Genomic DNA, 21482 nt, shown 5'->3' with positions numbered 1-21482 from the left:
GTTCACTCGTCTTTCGAGTAAACTTCCGGAAGTCAATGATGGGAAGTGAATTATGGTAGATGACACACCCTCTTCGCCTTCAACATGCATACTGAAAACAGACCCAACTCATCTTGTCACCTCTTTAGTTGACGCAGAAAAAACAAACATGGCGATGCACACAAACTACCCACCGTCGGATTACTTTCGACTTTTAGAAAGTGTATTACTAAATAATTTCGATGATTGGTAAGCTCACCCGTGATGTGATTAATTGTAAATAGTAAATGCTTTCAGTTAATACGTATTATGGTTTCTGTCAGCTGAGAGTGAGCTTGTTTGCTCACTATTTACACAGTTAGCGCTAGGACCGATTTGGCCTACATTTTCTGATTTGGATGAGAATTGTGTTACGCTGTTGCTACTTCTGTGAATGTCTGAAAATTGCATCCATAAATAAACTGCACATGTCGAGGACATAACCTTTGTGCAAAATGTTTTGTGAAAAAAAACAAAAAAAACAAGTGTGGCCAGCTCAAACGCTGACTGTTGCGTCAATCGTAACTCGACGTTTAATGAAGTGTTCTAATCACACCGGGTTGAGCGTACGCTGCAGGGGCCACTGTAGAATGATCACACCCCTGTGTTCCTACGCGTCAAAGGGTTAAACACTAGCTTAACATCTGGTCTGACTTCTATCACCAATATTAAACGATATGATCTGAAGTGTCCAGAAACAATTATATTTTGGGGTTTGTCTGGGATCTGGACTTTGAACGTGTGTGTTACTTTGCTTAGAACAACAATAAATATTGGAGAGACTCACCTCCACCTCGCAGGGGAACTGGCTTCCATCAAGCATGGTCACGTGACACATCACCATCTTCACCTTCTTGGTCAGTTTCAGCGGTGACTTGATAAAAGAATGTCCACCCTCAGGCTTCGGGCTCTCTTCCTCGTCTTTCTTCTCCTCTCCTCCTTCCTCTGCCTCCTTGTTCTCCTCTTCTGCTGCGCTCTTCTCCTGAGATTCCTCTGCTGCTTTCTCCTCCTTAGCAGGCTAGACACAAATCACCAAGAGGAGATTCAGAGAGCGAACAAGAAAAACCCTTCACATCCACAAAGGTCATTTTGTCAACAGTGGTTTGTCAAAGAGTAGCCTAGTTCTGCTTAGTGCCATCAATTCTGTCAGCACAGATCTGCAAGGAGAACCATAGTGTAACTTTATCGCAGTACACACAGCTTTTAACCAGCACTCATTATGTTTTCCATTGGCTTGATCACTGTAGATGATGTCATTGGGCGGATCAAAGTCTTAAAACATGGAAAAGGGCTGGGGTTTGGCTGGAATATCGACAAGCACAACGAGGAGATGTTTCTTCTGCAGCATAATAGCTTACAGCGATTCCAACGTAATAAAATCATAAAGGACAAATGAGGAGAACATTCAACATCTCTATACTAAGAGATATGTACCTTCTTTGTGACTGACTGACTAATACTGTATCAACAGAGCTTGTTTCTAACTCATAACTCCTAACAGGGCTGAAGGGGAACCTTGGCACAGAGATCTAGTGAAGTGAGCTAAGTGGCACCAATTCCTCAGGGTCCCTGCTTGGCTTGCTGTGGTTGAATCAGGTCGTGTGACTGCAAGGTCAACAATGACACGCTACTGTCAGACAGCCAGCTGAGAAGACCATCTTGATAAGCAGAGCTATAGTAAACAGAGTAATCTGGGTTCTCATCTGCCAGAGAGGAAATCAATCTAAATCTGAGAATCGTTGAATTGAAAAACACAAGCAAAGATAATGGAGAGACAGTAAGAGGTGTGAAGTGTTAATATGGCCAATATAGGCTAGCATACCTGAGTGTCTGCACTGCCAGTGGAATGATTCTCCTCCTCTTTTTCCTCCGATTTCACTTCCTCTTTCTGTTCTGGTTTCGACTCTCCGTTTATTTTCTCTTCTTCCACCTGTGGTTCGGCTGCTGTGGGCGATGACGTCTGCTCTGCCTCGGCCTGCTCCCCCTTCTCACCGTCCTCCTCCTTCACGGAGGCAACGCCTGCCTCCTCCTTGGGTGCAGCCTGGCTCTCTTTGGGTCCCACCTGGCTCTGAGACTTCTGCTTCTTAAGCCATGGAGGGAGGAACCTGGAGATGCCTTTCTTCTCTGAGGTTGGTGGTGAGGCTGGGGTGTCCTCGCCCTCCTGTGGTGTGGCGTTGTCAGCGGGCTGGGCCTCCTCCTGCTTCTCCTTGGCCTCTGTGGGGGCCTCGGCTGAGTCGGTGGCCGGAGCGGGGTGGTCGTTGGCGGACTGCTCTGCGGCCTTGGCCTCGTCTGTCTGGTTGGTGGCTGCTGGTTCTGATTCAGGTGCTGCAGGTTGCTCCTCTGCCTTCTCCGGTTCTTTCCTCACCTCCGTCTCAGATCCCACCTCTGTCGTCATGGTCCCCAGTCACACTGCACACAGAGAGAAAGAGGGATAGAGTTAAACCAGGAAATATAACATCGTATCATATGTATTCCCAAATCACTAGCTAATAATAAATGAGCCAGGGCCTAAAATTAACCTTTTGGTCCACTAACCAAAATATCACAGATGAGACCAATTTTCACCTGCCCCTTTAAGGGCAGGAAGTTAGCGGTGTAACGCGACTTAAGTCATGTTTGTTCCTGTGAGATTGAAAGTCTGAGTAGTAGCCGGATTGTCTTCCCTAACAGATGAAATGTTACATTGAGAAACAACCATAGTTTGTGAACAAATCTATGTAAATAGCCAAGAAACACAAGGACAAAGTCTCACTTCAGTGAACTTTAGTTTCAAGTAAATTAAGCCACATTTTATGCCTGTACATTGTCATGTTGCTTGTTTTAGGTAGGTCAAATTGTAAATAAATTCATTGTCTACATTGTGTTCTTTTTTCTTCTCATGTAACACAACACCGCAATTCGAAAGACGATGAGGACGCCATAATATCAGCAGCATTTTTGTCAGCCGTGTTTCATTATGACGGATTTCTTGGACATTATGTAATTGGAGCTAACTAAAATGTCATGTGGGGTGATGGTACAAAAGGGCAGTGGCCTGCTAAGGGGCTAACTGCATCCCCCACCAGAGAAGAGCAGTGGCCCCAGGCAGGGCTTCTACCCAAATATCAGTGACAAGGGAACAGCTCTGCACAACGCATTTACTCATTCACCATGACAACAGAACTCAAGGGCAAGAGGTTAAGGTTCGCCTCGCCACGCCTCTCTCAGTATCACAGAAAAGGGCACGGCTCAAAATAAAATAATGCAACGATATTACAGCTGCCTGAGTCTCTGGGTAATGGCGTTTTGACATTAATTGGGTTGGAAACGTCATGTTCCAGAGAGGACATAGCCTCTGAAATAAAATGGACAAGGCGCTGCAGGGTGGAGCAATGACTCTCTGTAGAGACTAATTCACTTAAATCAAATTATCTACCCTGACGAAATCGGTTTATTTCCTCTCTCCTGATAACAAATGTGATTGCATTGTAAACCTCTGTAGAATAAAGTCAGAATTGATCATGTACCTGGCATTCCATGGTTCACTTCAGTTAAACTATTCTTGTAGCAATCATTATGAGAGGAGCGCACACACGCGCGGAACAATATTCTGGGTTACATGCAGGGGCGGTTTATAAATAGAAAAATGGTCCCTCACGCATGACTAGCCACTGAGTTACGAAGGAGAGGAGCCATTTTATGGTCTTTTTTTGGTTCCACACATTTCACAAGGGGTCATGTGACAAGTTGACAGGGGAATAAAGGGAGGCAGCAGCCGAGAAGACTCAGGGAATAGTTGAAAATGTAACCAAGAAAAGGATTATTCTGTCCAGAACTAACAGGGATGAGCGACACTTTAGTAGCAAAAGGTAACAGAATGAACAGGCTAGGAGAACACATTTTGGGCTTCTTCAATTCCGATTAGGCTTAATCAGGTTAAGGCCAAGAAGACCTCTGCAACGAATACAATTGCAACGAATACAATTACATTGAGGCTGATAAGAACACTGTGCCGCTGACACGCATCGACAACAGTGAGCATTCAGACCCTGATAACAAGGAACAGATGGAACAAACTTTATTCAATTTAAGAAAAGAATCAACCTAACTCTACGAATGGCATTGTAACAGACACCACTTCCTCACTGATGTGCGGGCTACATTCAGGACACACAAAAACACAAATAAAAGACAAGATGTGTCGGTCTAAGCTACACATCAAACGGTTCAAATTAGGCCTATAAATCACACAATCCTTTACAAAGAAATAGTCTACATCTAGGCCTAATCTAATCAAAAGAAAATAGTATTTTTAACATAACATCAATTCCCTGATAATCCTAACCTGAATGTAGTGCAGGTTCAGGCTGGTAAATTAAATCACAACAGAGATTACCTGAAATAGAATACCATGTTGAATACTATAGGCTACAGGTTCAAAACTCAGAGCATATTTCTACCAATTTGCCACAGGGGAGTGACTTGCTCAGCCATTCATTGGAACCAGGATCTGACCACCCCAGCAGACTGCAGGCTAAATCCCAAATCTGCAAAGCTTGCACATCATGGGAGTAAGTGAAACACAGCCTGTCAAAACCAATCCGGGTCCTTGTCAGCAAAAAACAAAATGGCCTCTCCATAGAGACAAATGACTGACGTGCTCTCTCGTCATCTCATGCCGTCAGATGGCATTTTCTTTAAGAGGCTAATATCACAGACATAATCCAGCAGACAGGAAGTCACAGCCTCAACACACACACTGGTTCTGGAGGTGGGTGGTGGTTAGCCTAAGTGTTTATCCTCGTAAAAACACGCGTCTCGATCTACGGCTATATGATAATCACTTACGCTAGGAGAACTGTGGGTGTGACAGTCTGGGGTATTTTAAGCATGTCGGTGTGTGTTTTGTTTGCTGTACACCTCCAGCCCAAGTGTAGGCTATGTGGAGCGTGTAAAGTGATAAGGGATTTAGCTTATCCCCAGTCGGATCAAACACTTCACCTCCCTACACCGCAACACAGCCTATTGTTTCATTACACTAATTAGACACATTTGGACAATTAAAGTACACTGACTGCAGTGACAAAGTCTGGAATCAAAACCATTAAGACATGTCTAAGACACACACACACAATACGCAAATGATCCTATTTTTTTTTCTTTTTTTTTCAATGTTCTCAGGTAGTCCCAAGAACTGACATGAAGCAATACTGGCAGTCTGTGATAAAGATCATTTCTCTGCTCATTCCCAACTGGCTGCAGTGTTAGCTTTTTCCTCCTGCAGCAAAGCAGGTCTCTAGTTATGTTTCAGCCTCTCCTTCCATCTCGCCCCAGGGCAACAACTCCCCAGACAGGAGATTCAAGGCCTCTTCCCCCCCCTCTCTCCCCTCGCTCTCATTCCCACACTGCTAAACAACAATAGGACTTGCATGCTCTCACATACCCACTCAGGTCTGGGAAATCTCCATCTAGCCTTGTACTCAAAATGGAAATGCAGATCATGCGTGGACTGAAAAAGTGCCCCCCCCCCCTATCTAGCTTGCCGTAAGCGCTTCCCCCCATATGTCCTTTCTATACGAATTAAATGTTTATGGCATGCCTTATGTAACTTGTCTGAACCATCTGGTACATCTCAAACTGGTTTCCTCCTGCATGCAGAAGAGTCTCCTAGTAGCAAACACCAAGTCTAAACACATTGAAACTCCATACGCGAGGACAATTGTTAGCCTAGTTATCAGCTTATTTCTCGATCAACCTCTTTAAACAGGTTTTTGGTGCAACAGAGCTTTAGAGTAGTAATTGTACTGATAGTGTCTCTTCTTAAATGGGAAACCAGAGAGAAAAAAAGGATGTCGCTAAGAGCGCTCCTGCACTGTGGCGCTGGTCTGGGGATTGTTTTGCTTAGGTTCTGCTCCCCACCGAGGCATACCATAGCGGGAATGCTGCAGCTTCAAAAGGATATGCGACAGGCAGGCTTTCATTTCCCCCTTATCCCAGGACTCTATCCCCCAACCCACCCCCCTCCAATAAAAACATCCCCCAGACAGTGGCAGGAGAATACATTAGTGCGGAGCTGCCATTCTGTTTTATCTTTAGACACAGGTTAGCTGTTTTGTTGTAGTACAGTGTTGCAACTCTTTATCAAGCCCTTGTATCTTCAGGCTTTGTGACAATACACACGGTCACCAGCTGCGCACACATGCATTAATTATGAAGTCACGTCTCATAACACACCGGGTCAGTCAATGTGCTTGGCAAAACAAGGATGTCACTGCAACAACAACCAGGACAACGCCCCTCACTGATTATTCCAATCAAATCACTGGTTAATTAAATGACAGCTGGACAATGACTAGGCAAAGTAAATTTGCCAGTATTTTTAAATATTATCACATTTATTGCTCACATACACATGTTTAGCAGATGTTATTGCGGGTGTAGAGAAATGCTTGTTCATTACCATATCTACTCAATCGTATGACCCATGAGCTCCAGGAACGGCTGAACTCTGAACACTCTTTGCGTCCAGCTAAACTCAAAACAGCTGACCTCACATTCTATCAAAGTGAACGGCGGATGAACTGCACTGACTATTAGCCAGCCATGTCAGCCTCAGAGAAGTAGCCCCAGTACAGTAACCCAGTGCACCGCTGTGGTGTGGCGCTGGGTGAGAGTACTGAGCAGCACCTTACCGTGATCTCTCCCCCGCTGACGGCCGACTCAAGACTCAGTCCTTTCCTTTCACCGTCCTGTGCTGTATTCCAGCTGATCAACCTCCTCCTGCTCTATACACTGCTGTCATTACCACACCAAACTCAGGGGGACAGGCATAGACCGAGAGAAGAATGAGGGCGAGAGAGGAAGCCAAACTCTGCTGAGAGAGAATGGGGGAGGGAGGAGGGAGAGCGTGAGCGAAGGAGGCAGACCCCACCCCGGCTGTGTATGTGCCAAGAGATGGATTGTTAATGGACACTTGTGTTCAGGGACCAAGGCTAACCACTCCTTCACTCACTCCATCCTTTTCCTTTTCCCTGGCCCTGCCGCCTTTCACTGGCACAGGCATGCCAGCCCTCTCCTCTCTCCTTGGGGGACACCAGCTTGGTGCTGCAGCAGCTAGCTAACTACACACACACACACACAAGCATTCACACACAGACCCATTGCGGGTTGGCTCCTATCTAACCTAAATGACAGGAGTTTAAAGAGCTCAGAGGAGCCTGTCCTCAAAGGAAAGTTTTACACACCATTCCAGAGTGTAGACAATCGTACTATTCTCAGCACCAGCAGTGACTCACAAGCATCGACATGGTGTTATAACTCAGTTATTCTAATGGTGTTAGCAGGCGAGCACCTAAATTACATTTGGGCCAAATCTTTATCCCAGTATTAGTGCTAATTTCACACATTGGGTGACAGATGGGAGGGCTCAAGTCATGTCAATGTACAGTGAAACAGACGGGTCTACAGTACACACGATAGAGGGTCTTAGAAGCCATGTTTCGAACAGTAGTGCACCGTAGTAGGGTACAGCAGAAAATGATGCTAGGGATGGGCATTTGAGAAACAATTTTTAGAACACAAGGCCTGCACATTTATCTATATGCCAACAGTGCACAACAATGCCTAATTTATCATAACCATTACAGATAACAAATCCTAATTGCCCCATATACACAGTGGCTTCAGAGCGTATTCACACCCTTTGACTTTTCCCACATTTTGTTGTGCTACAGCATGAATTTCAAATAAATTAAAATTGAGATGTGTCACTGGCCTTCACACAATACCCCATAATGTCAAAGTGGAATTATGTTTTTAGACACTTACACAAATGATTTAAAAAATGAAAAGCTGAAATGTCTTGAGTCAATACATATTCAACCCCATCGTTAAATAGACGGGACACAATTATTCCAAAACTGCAGCGCTCGTTGTTGGAACACATACGTCCCTACTTCAGTCAACCAGTCCATTTTGAATTTGTGATTTTTAAAAAACTGTCGTCATTTGGCAAGGAATGTAGCTTGTGAATCCCATCAGTTAGATCCATTTTTAATAGGCGTTTATTTCGGTAGGCCTAACGGGAGCTTGTCAGCGTACTCAGCATGTGTGTTGAGCTAGCGGGCGGGACGCAATTGACTGAGTGAGACGGAGGGAAAAGGGAATTTAGGGAGAAGCGTGATGCTTGGTTTCTTTATTGTTGTGCCCCGCAAATGCACATGCAGATATTGAATACTAGAGTGAAAGCAAATTAACGTGGTCTTCCAAGACAAAATTTCGCTCTCTGGTAAAAGATTTTTGGGACGGCCGAGTACTCGATTACTCATGCTCATCCCCCAAATGATGCAGGGGCATTTTTAGGGAGACGCACTCTGAAGTAGAGTTGGTATCCCCAAAGTGTGCACTATGAAGGGATGCGTGCCCCAAGAGAGAGATCAAAACTGCTTGTCGTGCTTAAGGGGGAGGAGGCAGGATGGATAACAGGGTCTATGTTGAGCGGACTCATCAGTGGGAGGGTCACAGCAGGATTAAACTAAGAGGAATGTCCAGACGCCCCAAAGGATGAAAAGACCACAGACAAAAGGAGCTAATTGCCTGGGTCTCATGGCACAAAATGTCAATTTTCTCTTTCCTCTAAAGCCCTTTATTGAGGTCAAATGACAATGAGTTCTGCTGTTAGATGAATACGGGGAGAGCGAAAAGCCACAAGTATTGGAATGAAGCTTACATTTTTTACCACTATGTACAGCAGTGCCCAGGGCACATGCCTATCTTATTTCCATCAAACAGCCGCAAGGCATAACACACATGCTTTTATACTGAACAAAAATATAAAATGCAACATTTCAAAGATTCTACTACTGAGTTACAGAAAATCTGTCAATTGAAAGCAATTCTAATCTATGGATTCCACATGACTGGGAATACAGACTCATCTGTTGGTCACAGATTGTAGGGGCGTGGATCAGAAAACCAGTCAGTATCTGGTGTGACCACCATTTGCCTCACGCAGCGAGACACACCTCCATCGCATAGAGTTGTCCCATTCCTCTTCAATGGCTTTACGAAGTTACTGGATATTGGCGGGAACTGGAACGCTGTCGTACACGTCGATCCAGAGCATCCCAAACATGCTCAACTGGTGACATGTCTGGTGAGTGTGCAGGCTATGGAAGAACTGGGACATTTTCAGCTTCCAGGAATTAAACTAAGAGGAATGTCCAGATGCCCCAAAGGATGAAAAGACTTGAAACATTGGGCCATGCATTATCATAAGGTAATGGCGGCGGATGAATGGCACGGCAATGGGCATCAGGATCTCATCCCAGTATCTCTGTGCATTGAAATTGCCATTGATGAAATGCATTCGTTGTCCATAGCTTATGCCTGCCCATACCATAACCCCACCAACACTATGGGGCACTGTTCACAACGTTGACATCAGCAAACCGCCATACACTGTCTGCCATCTGCCCGGTATTTCCACAAAAACAATGTTGGAGGCGGCTTATGGTAGAGAAATTAACATCAAATTATTTGGCAACAGCTCTGGTGGACATTCCTGCAGTCAGCATGCCAATTGCACGCTCCCTCAAAACGTAAGACATCTGTGGCATTGTGTTGTGTGACAAAAAGTGCACCTGTGTAATGATCATGCTGTTTAATCAGCTTCTTGATATGCCACACCTGTCAAGTGGATAGATCATCTTCGCAAAGGAGAAATGCTCACTAACTAGGATGTAAACAAATTTGTGCACATTTAAGAGAAATACTTTTGCAATCTTTTATTTCAGCTCATGTAAAGAGTTGGGCCCCTGTTTCATGTTGCGTTTATATTTGTTCTGTGTATATTATCATTCACTCCACGAGTCAAAATAACTGTGGCTTGTCAGTGATGTAGGACATGATTACATTTGAGACAGGATATTCCTGCTCTTTGAAAACTCCTAGGCCTAGCACCGTCAGGTAGGATAACAACACAGACCCTGCAGTATGATTGAATAACTTAAAACAACAGACCAATGTATGAGTTTCAGTCTGTGTCTCGCACATAAGGCACTGACTTACACAAACACACACAAAGCACAGTCCCAATGTTGGGATGCCTTACTTAAGTAAGAGTGTGGGAGCTATAGGCGCCACTCAAGTGGGCTGAATTGGTTTTCCTGAGGAACACGTCTAAACCAAACTTTGTGCCCCATCTGGGATTTAACAGAGTTGCTATAGCAACAGGAAGTTCCCAGTTGTGCATGCAGCTCACACTGTTACCTCGGCAGCAACAAAGAGGGTCACAAGCAGTAATGGTCTCAATGGCAAGAGAAAAGCCTGTTTGAATCGGTTTCCTCTAGAGTTCAGACAAACTCCACAGCATGGGGAGACGTTAAGTGTGCAGTACTTCAGACTCAGTGGTGTGGAACAAATTGCTTTAATTAAAGTGTTTTTGAAATTAAATGAGAATCATGTTATGAGATGCTGGAACATTTTTACTTGGACATTTAGGTAGATCTAATTTGTTGGTCAATGCCAGTAAAACTCAAAATCATCAACAATTTAGTTTATCAGGACCTAGTAGCTTTACCCCATGTCATAAAACCCACTTGTATTTGTGTACTGAGCCAACTAGCCCTAACGCAACCTCAATTCCCCTTGTTTGTATAGTAAACTCCTTTGTGGTCTATGAATTCCTCCCATAGTCGCCATCCATCCCTGCGGCAGCAACTGTGATACCAACGTTGTCTCCTCTACAAAGACCTGCAGCCTGTGTGAGCACAACAATACAGGGATCAATCACTGTCAGCTGCTGGGCTACTGTGTCCCACTGTTAGTCCAACAGCCCAGCCATAATGGCCTCCCTTACATAAGACATTTTTATTTTTATCATTTAGCAGACACTCTTACAGGAGAATATTGGGTTAAGTGTCTTGCTCAAGGGCGTAGACAGTGATTCGAACCAGCGACCTTTCAATTACTGGCCCATCGCACTTAACCTCTAGGCTACTTGTCGCCCTACAACAGCCCTTCTGGGTGGCTCTCATTTACAGGGCCCAGTTGACCTCTGAAGGACTTTGCAGTAAGGTATGTGTGGTGGCTTGATGGGAAAGACAGTAAAAAGCTAATTCTAGGACTCCTGAGAATCAATGAGACTCACTGGTTTAGTTAGTAGCTGTGATCGAATAACCATACTAGCATGCCACATACCTAAACTGCATACTATTTAGCATGTACTGTTTAGTAAAAAGGATGCCGTATCCCACAGTCGCAACGCAGTAGTGGCTCATGATTGGCTAAGTAGGATTCAACATATATGCATTGCATTATTTCAACAGACATGCATCGCATTAACCAGCCTGATAAAAGCCAATTTCCAATTAGATACATTTCTCTATACTGAAAAGAACAAGAATGGCGTTATGGGCCTACTCAAGCTGGTTATAGGAATACTATCACATTCCACCTATGCCTTAGTGGACCATATAGCCCACCTCTCCTATTTAAAAAGGGCCTGAAGACAAAAACAGATAATTTGGTTCCATTTCATATTTATTTGTGAAAACAAAGTGCTGTAACATACAGTACTAGTCAAAAGTTTGGACACACCAACTCATTCAAGGGTTTTTCTTTATTTGTACTATTTTATACATTGTAGAATACTATGAAATGATACATATGGAATTATGTAGTAACCAAAAACAAACTGTTAAACAAAATATATTTTATATTTGAGATTCTTCAAAGTAGTCACCCTTTGCCTTGACGACAGCTTTGCACACTCTTGGCATTCTCTCAACCAGCTTCAAGAGGTAGTCACCTGGAATGGATTTCAATTAACAGGTGTGCATTGTTAAAAGTTCATTTCTGGAATTTCCTTCCGTCTTAATGCCTTGGAGCCAATCAGTTGTGATGTGACAAGGTAGGTATACAGAATATAGCCCTATTTGGTAAAAGACCAAGTCCTTATAGTGACAAAAATAACTCAAATAAGCAAAGAGAAATGACAGTCCATCATTACTTTAAGACATGAAGGTCAGTCAATACGGAAAATTTCAAGAACTTTGAAAGTTTCAAGTGCAGTCGCAGAAACCATCAAGCTCTATGATGAAACTGGCTCTCATGAGGACCACCACAGGAAAGGAAGACCCAGATGTACCTCTGCTGCAGAGGATACGTTCATTAGAATAACTGCACTTCAGATTGCAGCCCAAATAAATGCTTCACAGAGTTCAAGTAACAGACATCAACATCAACTGTTCAGAGGAGATGGTGTGAATCATGCCTTCATGGTCGAATTGCTGCAAAGAAACCACTACTAAAAGGACACCAATAAGAAGAGACTTGCTTGGGCCAAGAAACATGAGCAAAGTACATTACATAGTACCAACTACTTCTCTGACAGAGTTCAGTGTGTCAAATCGGAGGGCCTACTGTCTGGACCTCTGGCAGTCTCTATGGGGGTACCACAGGGTTCAATTCTTGGGCCAACTCTTTTCTCTGTATACATAAATGATGTCGCTCTTGCTGCTGGTGAATCTCTGATCCACCTCTACGCAGACGACACCATTCTGTATACTTCTGGCCCTTCTTTGGACACTGTGTTAACAACCCTCCAGACGAGCTTCAATGCCATTTAACTCTCCTTCCGTGGTCTCCAACTGCTCCTAAACACAAGTAAAACTAAATGCATGCTCTTCAACCGATCGCTGCCTGCACCTGCCCGCCCATCCAACATAACTTCTCTGGACGGTTCTAACTTAGAATTTGTGGACAACTACAAATACCTAGGTGTCTGGTTAGACTGTAAACTCTCCTTCCAGACTCACATCAATCATCTCCAATCCAAAGTGAAATCTAGAATTGGCTTCCTATTTCGCAACAAAGCATCCTTCACTCATGCTGCCAAACATACCCTCGTAAAACTGACCATCCTACCAATCCTCGACTTCGGCGATGTCATTTACAAAATAGCCTCCAATACCCTACTCAACAATCTGGATGCAGTCTATCACAGTGCCATCCGTTTTGTCACCAAACCCCCATATACAACCCACCACTGCGACCTGTATGCTCTCGTTGGCTGGCCTTCACTTCATAATCGTCGCCAAACACATTGGCTCCAGGTCATCTACAAGACCCTGCTAGGTAAAGTCCCCCCTTATCTCCGCTCACTGGTCACCATAGCAGCACCCACCTGTAGCACGCGCTCCAGCAGGTATATCTCTCTGGTCACCCCTAAAGCCAACTCCTCCTTTGGTCGTCTCTCCTTCCATTTCTCAGCTGCCAATGACTGGAACGAACTACAAAAATCTCTAAAATTGGAAACACTTATCTCCCTCACTTGCTTTAAGCACCAGCTGTCAGAGCAGCTCACAGATCTCTGCACCTGTACATAGCCCATCCTTAATTTAGCCCAAACTACTACCTCTTCCCCTACTGTATTTATTTATTTTATTTATTTTGCTCCTTGGCACCATATTATTTATATTTTAACTTTTAACTTTCCTCAAACTACAAATCTACCATTCCAGTGTTTTTCTTGCCATACTTTATTTACTTTGCCACCATGGCATTTTTTTGCCTTTACCTCCCGTATCTCACATCATTTGCTCACATTGTATATAGTCTTATTTTTTCTTCTGCATCATTGATTGTATGTTGTTTTACTCCATGTGTAACTATGTGTTTTTGTATGTTGTCGAACTGCTTTGCTTTATCTTGGCCAGGTCGCAATTGTAAATGAGAACTTGTTCTCAACTTGCCTACCTGGTTAAATAAAGGTGAAATAAAAAAATAAAAAAATAAAAAAACATTAGACCGGTGGAAATCTGTCCTTTGGTCTGATGAGTCCAAATTGTAGATTTTGGTTCCAACCGCCGTGTCTTTGTGAGACGCGGAGTAGCTGAACGGATGATCTCTGCATGTGTGGTTCCCACCGTGAAGCATGGAGGAGGTATGATGGTGATTTATTTAGAATTCAAGGCACACTTAACCAGCATGGCTACCACAGAATTCTGCAGCGATACGCCATCCCATCTGGTTTGCGCTTAGTGGGACTATCATTTGTTTTTCAACAGGACAAAGACCCAAAACACACCTCCAGGCCGTGTAAGGGCTATTTGACCAAGGAGGAGAGTGATGGAGTGCTGCATCAGATGACCTGGCCTCCACAATCACCCGACCTCAACCCAAATGAGATGGTTTGGGATTAATTGGAATGCAGAGTGAATGAAAAGCAACCGACAAGTGCTCAGCATACATGGGAACTCCTTCAAGACTGTTGGAAAAATATTCCAGGTGAAGCTGGTTGAGAGAATGCCAAGAGTGTGTAAAGCTGTCATCAAGTGTGGCTACTTTGAAGAATCTCAAATATTTTGATTTGTATAAAATAAATGTTGGTTACTACATGATTCCATGTGTTATTTCATAGTTTGTCTTCACTATTATTCTACAATAGTCAAAATAAAGAAAAATCCTTAAATGAGTAGGTGTGTCCAATGTTTTGAAAAAAAAGTGGACAATCGGTTGCATAGCAAATTCAGAAATGCAACATAATTAAGTAAAGCTCTGATCATTGGGAACGAGATCAGAATGACTGCTAAGCCTTGATACATACATTTAATAATTTCAAAATCAAAAGGCCCGATTAGCATGACATTAATAACGCAGCCACATCCAGAGTCCCTGTGTATTTAGTTTAAAAGCTCTGACAAAAAGGCGAAGAGAACAAAAAACACTTCAGTGAAAAAACAAAAATCCACTTTGGGTAAAAATTTTGCCCGATGCTCGTGAACTTTTTAAGGAGAACAAAAACTACTTATCCTTCATTTGAACACCACTGCAGGAGCTTTGGGCATCTTCCCATGTAAGTAGCCTAGTTTTGTTGTTGGCTACTTGAAAAGAACCAGGGCCTATCACTTGCAGCCCACATCTACCAATGCAGGTGTGGAAAACCGTGCATCGAATTCTACTAGATGAAGAGCCAAAATTAGTATAACATCCAGGCATTTAAACCATACTTTATTTTGGAAATGTCGCATACTACACATTTTTTTTTTTGTTTTTTGCATACTCAAACTGCCTACCGTTAACGTTTCTGGGCTGGGGGGCAGTATTTTCACATTCGGATGAAAAGCGTGCCCAGAGTAAACTGCCTGCTACTCAGGCCCAGAAGCTAAGATATGCATAGTATTAGTAGATTTGGATAGAAAACACTGAAGTTTCTAAAACTGTTTGAATGATGTCTGTGAGTATAATAGAACTCATATGGCAGGCGAAAACCTGAGAAAAATCCAACCAGGAAGTGGGAAATCTGAGGTTTGTAGTTTTTCAAGTGATTGCCTATCCAATATACAGTGTCTGTGGGGTCAGATTGCACTTCCTAAGGCATCCCTAGATGTCTTTAGAACATTGTTTCGGGCTTCTATTGTGAAAGGAGAGCGAATAAGAGCTGTTTGAACCAGTGGTCTGGCTGAAAGCCTTTAGTTTAGTCACGCGCGCGGCTGTGAGCACGAGCTCCGTTCCCCTTTAATTTCTAAAGACAAAGGAATTGTCCAGTTGGAATATTGAAGATTTATGATAAAAACATCCTAAAGATTGCATCTATACATCGTTTGACATGTTTCTACAAATTGTAATGGTGTTTCTACAAACTGTAATAGAACTTTTTTGACTTTGTCTGGAATAGTGAACTAAACGCGCAAACAAAAAGGAGGTATTTGGACATAAAGATTAACTTTATCGAACAAAACAAACATTTATTGTGGAACTGGGATTCCTGGGAGTGCATTCCGATGAAGATCAAAGGTAAGTGAATATTTATAACGCTATTTCTGACTTCTACTGACTCCGCAACATGGCGGGTATCTGTGTGGCTTGTTTTGGTGGCTGAGCGCTGTACTCCGATTATTGCATGGCGTGCTTTCACCGTAAAGCTTTTTTTTAAATCTGACACAGCGGTTGCATTAAGGAGAAGGTTCTTTAATTCTATGCATAACACTTGTATCTTTCATCAACGTTTATGATGAGTATGTCTGTAAATTGATGTGGCTCTCTGCAAAATCACCAGTTGTTTTGGAAGCAAAACATTACTGAACATAACACGCCAATGTAAACTGAGATTTTTGGATATAAATATGAACTTTATCGAACAAAACATACATGTATTGTGTAACATGAAGTCCTATGAGTGCCATCTGATGAAGATCATCAAAGGTTAGTGATTCATTTTATCTCCATTTCTGCTTTTTGTGACTCCTCTCTTTGGCTGGAAAATGGTGTATGTTTTTTTGTGACTAGGCGCTGACCTAACATAATCGCATGTTATGCTTTCACCGTAAAGCCTTTTTGAAATCGGACACTGTGGTTGGATTAACAAGAAGTTTATCTTTAAAATGGTGTATAATACTTGTATGTTTGAGGAATTTTAAATTATGAGATTTCTGTTGTTTGAATTTGGCACACTGCACTTTCACTGGCTGTTGTCAAATCGATCCCATTAACGGGATTTGATCCCTAAGAAGTTTTTAAGGACGCAATTATAGGTATTCAGACAGGGCCAGTGTCTTTAAATGGGAGATGTAGGCCACTAGACTAACTCCCCACATTCCCATCAGCCGCATGATCTAAACTGCATTTAGTTCATCTCCAGCCACACACAGTGGCAGCCAACCATGCTTCTTTACTAACTTTGGACACCAGAGAATGAGGCAGTTAACTGCAATAATGATGTGCATCAAATGTGGCGTCTCATGTCCGCAAGGTTTTTCTATGATTTGCAAGGGAAAGCAGTTCTGTTGAGGGTGGGATAAATCGGTCTACCCCCAGCCTGATGGTTTAGGCTAATGTTAGTCCAATCTACACATTCCATCAGAGAGAAAAGGTCAAATAGACAGTAGTAAGTACACATGGGATAGAGCTTATCCCATGACATGATCACACAACGAGCCAAGGGGGTAAAGCACAGAAACTCACATTTCAGACTTTATAAGGCTGATCTCAAGACAGACTTAGACACCTGCTAAATAAAATTGTACTCATTCATGCACACACCCACACAGATATGCGCACACACACACACACAATTTCTGCTACCAGAGTCTTATTGCTAATACTGCACAATTTAATCCCCCCCTTTCTCTGATACATGTGTAAATATTGGACTATAAAAATTGTTCCTTTCTGTACTATACATATGCTAAAACATTATTTCTATTCTACTGAGCCATTTACTATGTTTGTATTCTTCTCTTTTATTATTTCTTATTGTTGTTGCATTGTCGAGAAGGAACCTGCAAGTAAGCACTTCGTTGGACAGTGTACAGTATACCACGTGTATCCTGTACATACCACCAATACAATTAAGCAATAAGGCCCGAGGAGGTGTGGTATATGGCCAATATACTACAGCTAAGGGATGTTCTTAGCACGAAGCAAAGCAGAGTGCCTGGATACAGCCGCTAGCCGTGGTATATTGGCCATATACCACAAACCCCCAGTGGTGCCTTATTGCAGCTGCATCTGATACAGGAAAGGAAGGACTCCAATCCCAACATCACAATGTAGAAGATGCAGCCCCACAGTGATAGCAGGTTGATATTAGCACACTTCCCCTCCGGCTTTCCCCTCCACCCCATGGAACATGTGTCCCTGTGGCCCAGTATCTGACTAAACTCAAGACATAGATACTCCCACTGCAGGGACTCTAGCATCCCAGAGCACCAACCCCAGTCCAGAACTCCAACCCAAGTCCAGAAATCCAGGCCCAAGCCAGAGCTCCAGCTCGAGTCCAGAGCTCAAGCCCCAACTCCAGTCAAAGGGCCTCATTTATAAAATGTTGCTACTCCCAAAATATGCATGTGCCAGTTCAAGCAAAAGTTGTCATTTATAAAACTTTATGAGATTAAGTACATATCCTCCAGCAAACTTTAGACAATGCATATGCAGTTTCTAGTGGTTGAACTATTGCATTGCAAGGCAAAAGTAGCCTAGTAGCCTTGTGAAAATGGGGCCCACTTTTTGGAAGAAAACCACTCGATTTCATCTCTACGTTATATTGGCATCAAACATGTCACCCTCCCTAGGAGGGGGTGACCTCGACAATTTATTGTTAAAACGAGAGGCTGCCTGGATCTTTAATTTAAAGACCCTTGCTCCCTTCGGTCTCAACGTGGACTTTGATCTGAAGCCATTCTTGTGATTTTGCTATTGTAAATGTTTGTAGGGCTTATGTAGCCAAATTGTATCTATGATCGTACCCTATCCATTTATGTTTTTTGTATGCTATTTTAATATATGAGAATTAACCAATGATATCAGGCCACACCCGGCCATGATTACAGACACCTGTGTGTCTTTTGACACTATATAAATGAGTCATCCCGCAGTGTTTGTCATTATACCCTGATGATGACAGCTTGTCTGGCGAAACATTGGACATAAACATTTTTACATCTGAGCTCCTAGAGTATGCGGCTCTCCTTAACTTTAAAAAAAAAAAAGTGTTCCACTCCGCTAGCCAGCACCTCACCTAAATAGGTGTACGTTTCTTTCGCCTCTAACAGTAGCCTAGTAGCCTTGTGAAAATGGGGAATATATGACCCCCTTATTCATGACAAAAAACAGGCAGCAAAATATACAGTAATAACAAGTGTGACGACGCTCCCACTCTGTGTGCCGTATTCTTTCTCTTTGCTCTTGTTTTCCTTATTAGGATGTCGGGGGCGGAGCTGGGAGGGTCGTCAGCGACATGGGACACACCTGGGCCCGGTTGTGTCCCGGGATAAATACACCTCTTCCCCATTCAGACACACAGTTAGAGACTTTGGCTGTGGCATTTTTTGTGGCCGTTTTGTTTGTTTGCTTTAGCACCTTTCAACACCCCTCATTATCACATTTATGCACGCAACCACTCACTTACACTACTGATTACTGACTACACACCATTGTTAACTGTATTTATGTTACCTCAGTTAATAAATATATTTTTGCTATTCCTTTTCTCCACGTTGTCTCCCTTTTTGTTACGGACTTCGAGCCGGTTCGTGACACAATCCGGAACAGCTGATGCTCTCATGCATGTTTCAGTGTGCCTCGAAGTGAGCATAGAAGTTATTTAGCTCGTCTGGTAGGCTCTGTCACTGGGCAGCTCGCGGCTGTGCTTCCCTTTGTAGTCCGTAATAGTTTGCAAGCCTTGCCACATCCGACAAGCGGAGTTCTTCGAAGCTTCCGGGTTAGAGTCCCACTCCTTGAAAGCGGCAGCTTTACCCTTTAGCTCAGTGCTGATGTTACCTGTGATCCATTGCTTCTAGTATGTATGTACGGTCACTGTGGGGACGATGTCGTCGATGCACTTACTGATGAAGCCAGTGACTGATGGGGTGTACTCCTCAATGCCATCGGAAGAATCCCAGAATATATTCCAGTCTGTGCTAGCAAAACAGTCCTGTAGCTTAGCATCTGCTTTACCTGACCACTTTTTTACTGACCGAGTCACTGGTGCTTCCTGCTTTAGTTTTTTCTTGTAAGCAGGAATCAGGAGGATAGAATTATGGTCAGATTTGCCAAATTGAGGGCGAGGGAGAGCTTTGTACGCGTCTCTGTGTGTGGATTAAAGGTGTTCGAGAAAGTTTTTTCCCTCTGGTTGCACATTTAACATGCTGGTAGAAATGAGGTAAAACAGATTTAAGTTTTCCTGCATTAAAGTCCCCGGCCACTAGGAACGCCGACCTCTTGATGAGCGTTTTCCTGTTTGCTTTTGGCCGTATACAGCTGATTGAGTGTGGTCTTAGTGCCAGCATTGGTTTGTGGTGGTAAATAAACAGCTCCGAAGAATATAGATGAAAACTCTTTGTAAATAATGTGGTTTACAGTTTGATGAGATACTCTACCTCAGGTGAGCAAAACCTCAAGACTTCCTTAGATTTATGTACCAGCTGTTGTTTACGAATATACATAGACCGGTAGAGTATGGTTTCATACTCGCGAGATAGCCTATAGGCCTACAACAAGTTAGGATAGGCTACCATTGGACACACTTTACAGTAGTAAATAGATAAGCCATTAAAAGTTTTTGGTCTAGGCTATTCAGCTGAAAGGGTGAGCGGCTTATAACATTCAGTAGAATTTACCAGGTGATCAGACAGTTTAATTTGCATGGAAGTACATAGGCTATCACTAAGTAGGCCTATTGCGCGCGCGTAAATGCAAAACATTATTGAATTCAAATGATCTGTTTACAGGGCCACAACAATTTGCAATTGTTTTTGTCTTTCATTAACAGTCAGATACAGTAAATGTCATTGCAAAACAAAACATTCTGTCAACACCTCTAAAGACATTTGATCAACTTCCCAATTGCCATTTCCTTTAATGCTCTTTCATGCACAAACAGCTTCAGGACAGGTCTGATTTATAAATGGGAAACATGCGTGCGCCAAGTTTCTCCATCTACATTTTTTTGTACATACGCTGTCTTTTCAGAAATGGCGCAACCGTTATGAGGCCCCAGAACTCCAGCCCCGGTATAGAGCTCCGGCCCCAGTCCAGAAGTACAACCCATCCAGAACTCCATCCCCAGTCCAGAGCTCCAACCCAATTCCAGAGCTCAAGCCCTGAACTCCAGCCCTAGACCAGAACATCTGCCACAGAACTCCATCCCCAGTCCAGAGCTACAGCCCCAGTCCATATTGGCTCCAGCTTTAGCCCCAGTCCAAATTAGCCTCAACCCCAACCTTAGCTTCAGCCAAGGGATGCATTTGTTCAGCACGTTGGGAGCCCACACCCAACACCACGTGTTCCAGATTGATTCCAAAAGAGGATATTAAGCCCATGATGTGCTTAGCTTGAATGATTACTTTTTGTGGGATCTCATCTAAAATGAAAGGGAACACTGTCACAACTTTGCTGTCATATGAAGGCACATGAAATGAAAAAACTGAGAAGATATGCAGTTATTGCACAAAAACTTTTGTTTAATATGGTTTTATTAACTATAATGAGCATGTCAAAATTCCAAACATTTTGTAAACCCTTGCACCCAAAAGATTCAGCATTCCACAGATAACAGCTTTCCTTTGGTACATTCCTCTGGTATAGATGACACAAAAACATCAACATAGCTGGCTGTAAGGGGCGAGGTAGCCTACATGAAGTACATTATAGGGGGATTATCATACAGATGAATCAAACCCCAAATAAACACCTGTTTAATCCAGACAGCTGTTGAGTCTGGGGGAGATGTTATTGTGGATTACAGTCTGGGGTCTGATTGAAGGACTGGTGATGTCATAGCTGATATTCACTAGAGGGCATGGGGCCAGCCCTGGAGTGGACCTCCTGAGGGAACACATCTGGGATCTAGAGCACTGACCTCGTTCCTCCCAGAACTCCCACCCACCAACAACGGACTAGAGGAGTGAGGTTCTGAGCCAAATCTGGGCTGGACCCCTAAAATGTCAGCTCTCCGAAGCCATGACAGAACAGCATGATGATGT

The 21482-nt window shown here is 43.3% G+C and overlaps 1 protein-coding gene across 13 annotated transcripts in view; it reads right to left on the bottom strand.

Moving 5' to 3' along the window:
* The window catches only part of epb41l2 (erythrocyte membrane protein band 4.1 like 2), a 90956-nt gene that overhangs the window by 46013 nt on the left and 23461 nt on the right, over positions 1 to 21482 (bottom strand). For 11 of the 13 annotated variants that reach the window (XM_029752576.1, XM_029752621.1, XM_029752540.1 and 8 more), the window contains exons 2-3: positions 1841 to 2427; positions 806 to 1036 (exon numbers count right to left, since the gene is read on the bottom strand). In XM_029752576.1, the coding sequence (XP_029608436.1) occupies positions 806 to 1036; positions 1841 to 2413 (804 nt within the window). In that variant the 5' untranslated portion in view covers positions 2414 to 2427. Of the gene's footprint in view, positions 1 to 805; positions 1037 to 1840; positions 2431 to 6689; positions 6853 to 21482 lie in introns of those variants that run through there. The other 2 variants (XM_029752547.1, XM_029752557.1) reach the window with 2 other exon arrangements.

The sequence above is a fragment of the Salmo trutta genome, chromosome 1 (assembly GCF_901001165.1).
Source record: "Salmo trutta chromosome 1, fSalTru1.1, whole genome shotgun sequence".
Lineage (NCBI taxonomy): Eukaryota > Metazoa > Chordata > Actinopteri > Salmoniformes > Salmonidae > Salmo > Salmo trutta.
This window is presented reverse-complemented; position numbering and strand designations above follow the sequence as displayed.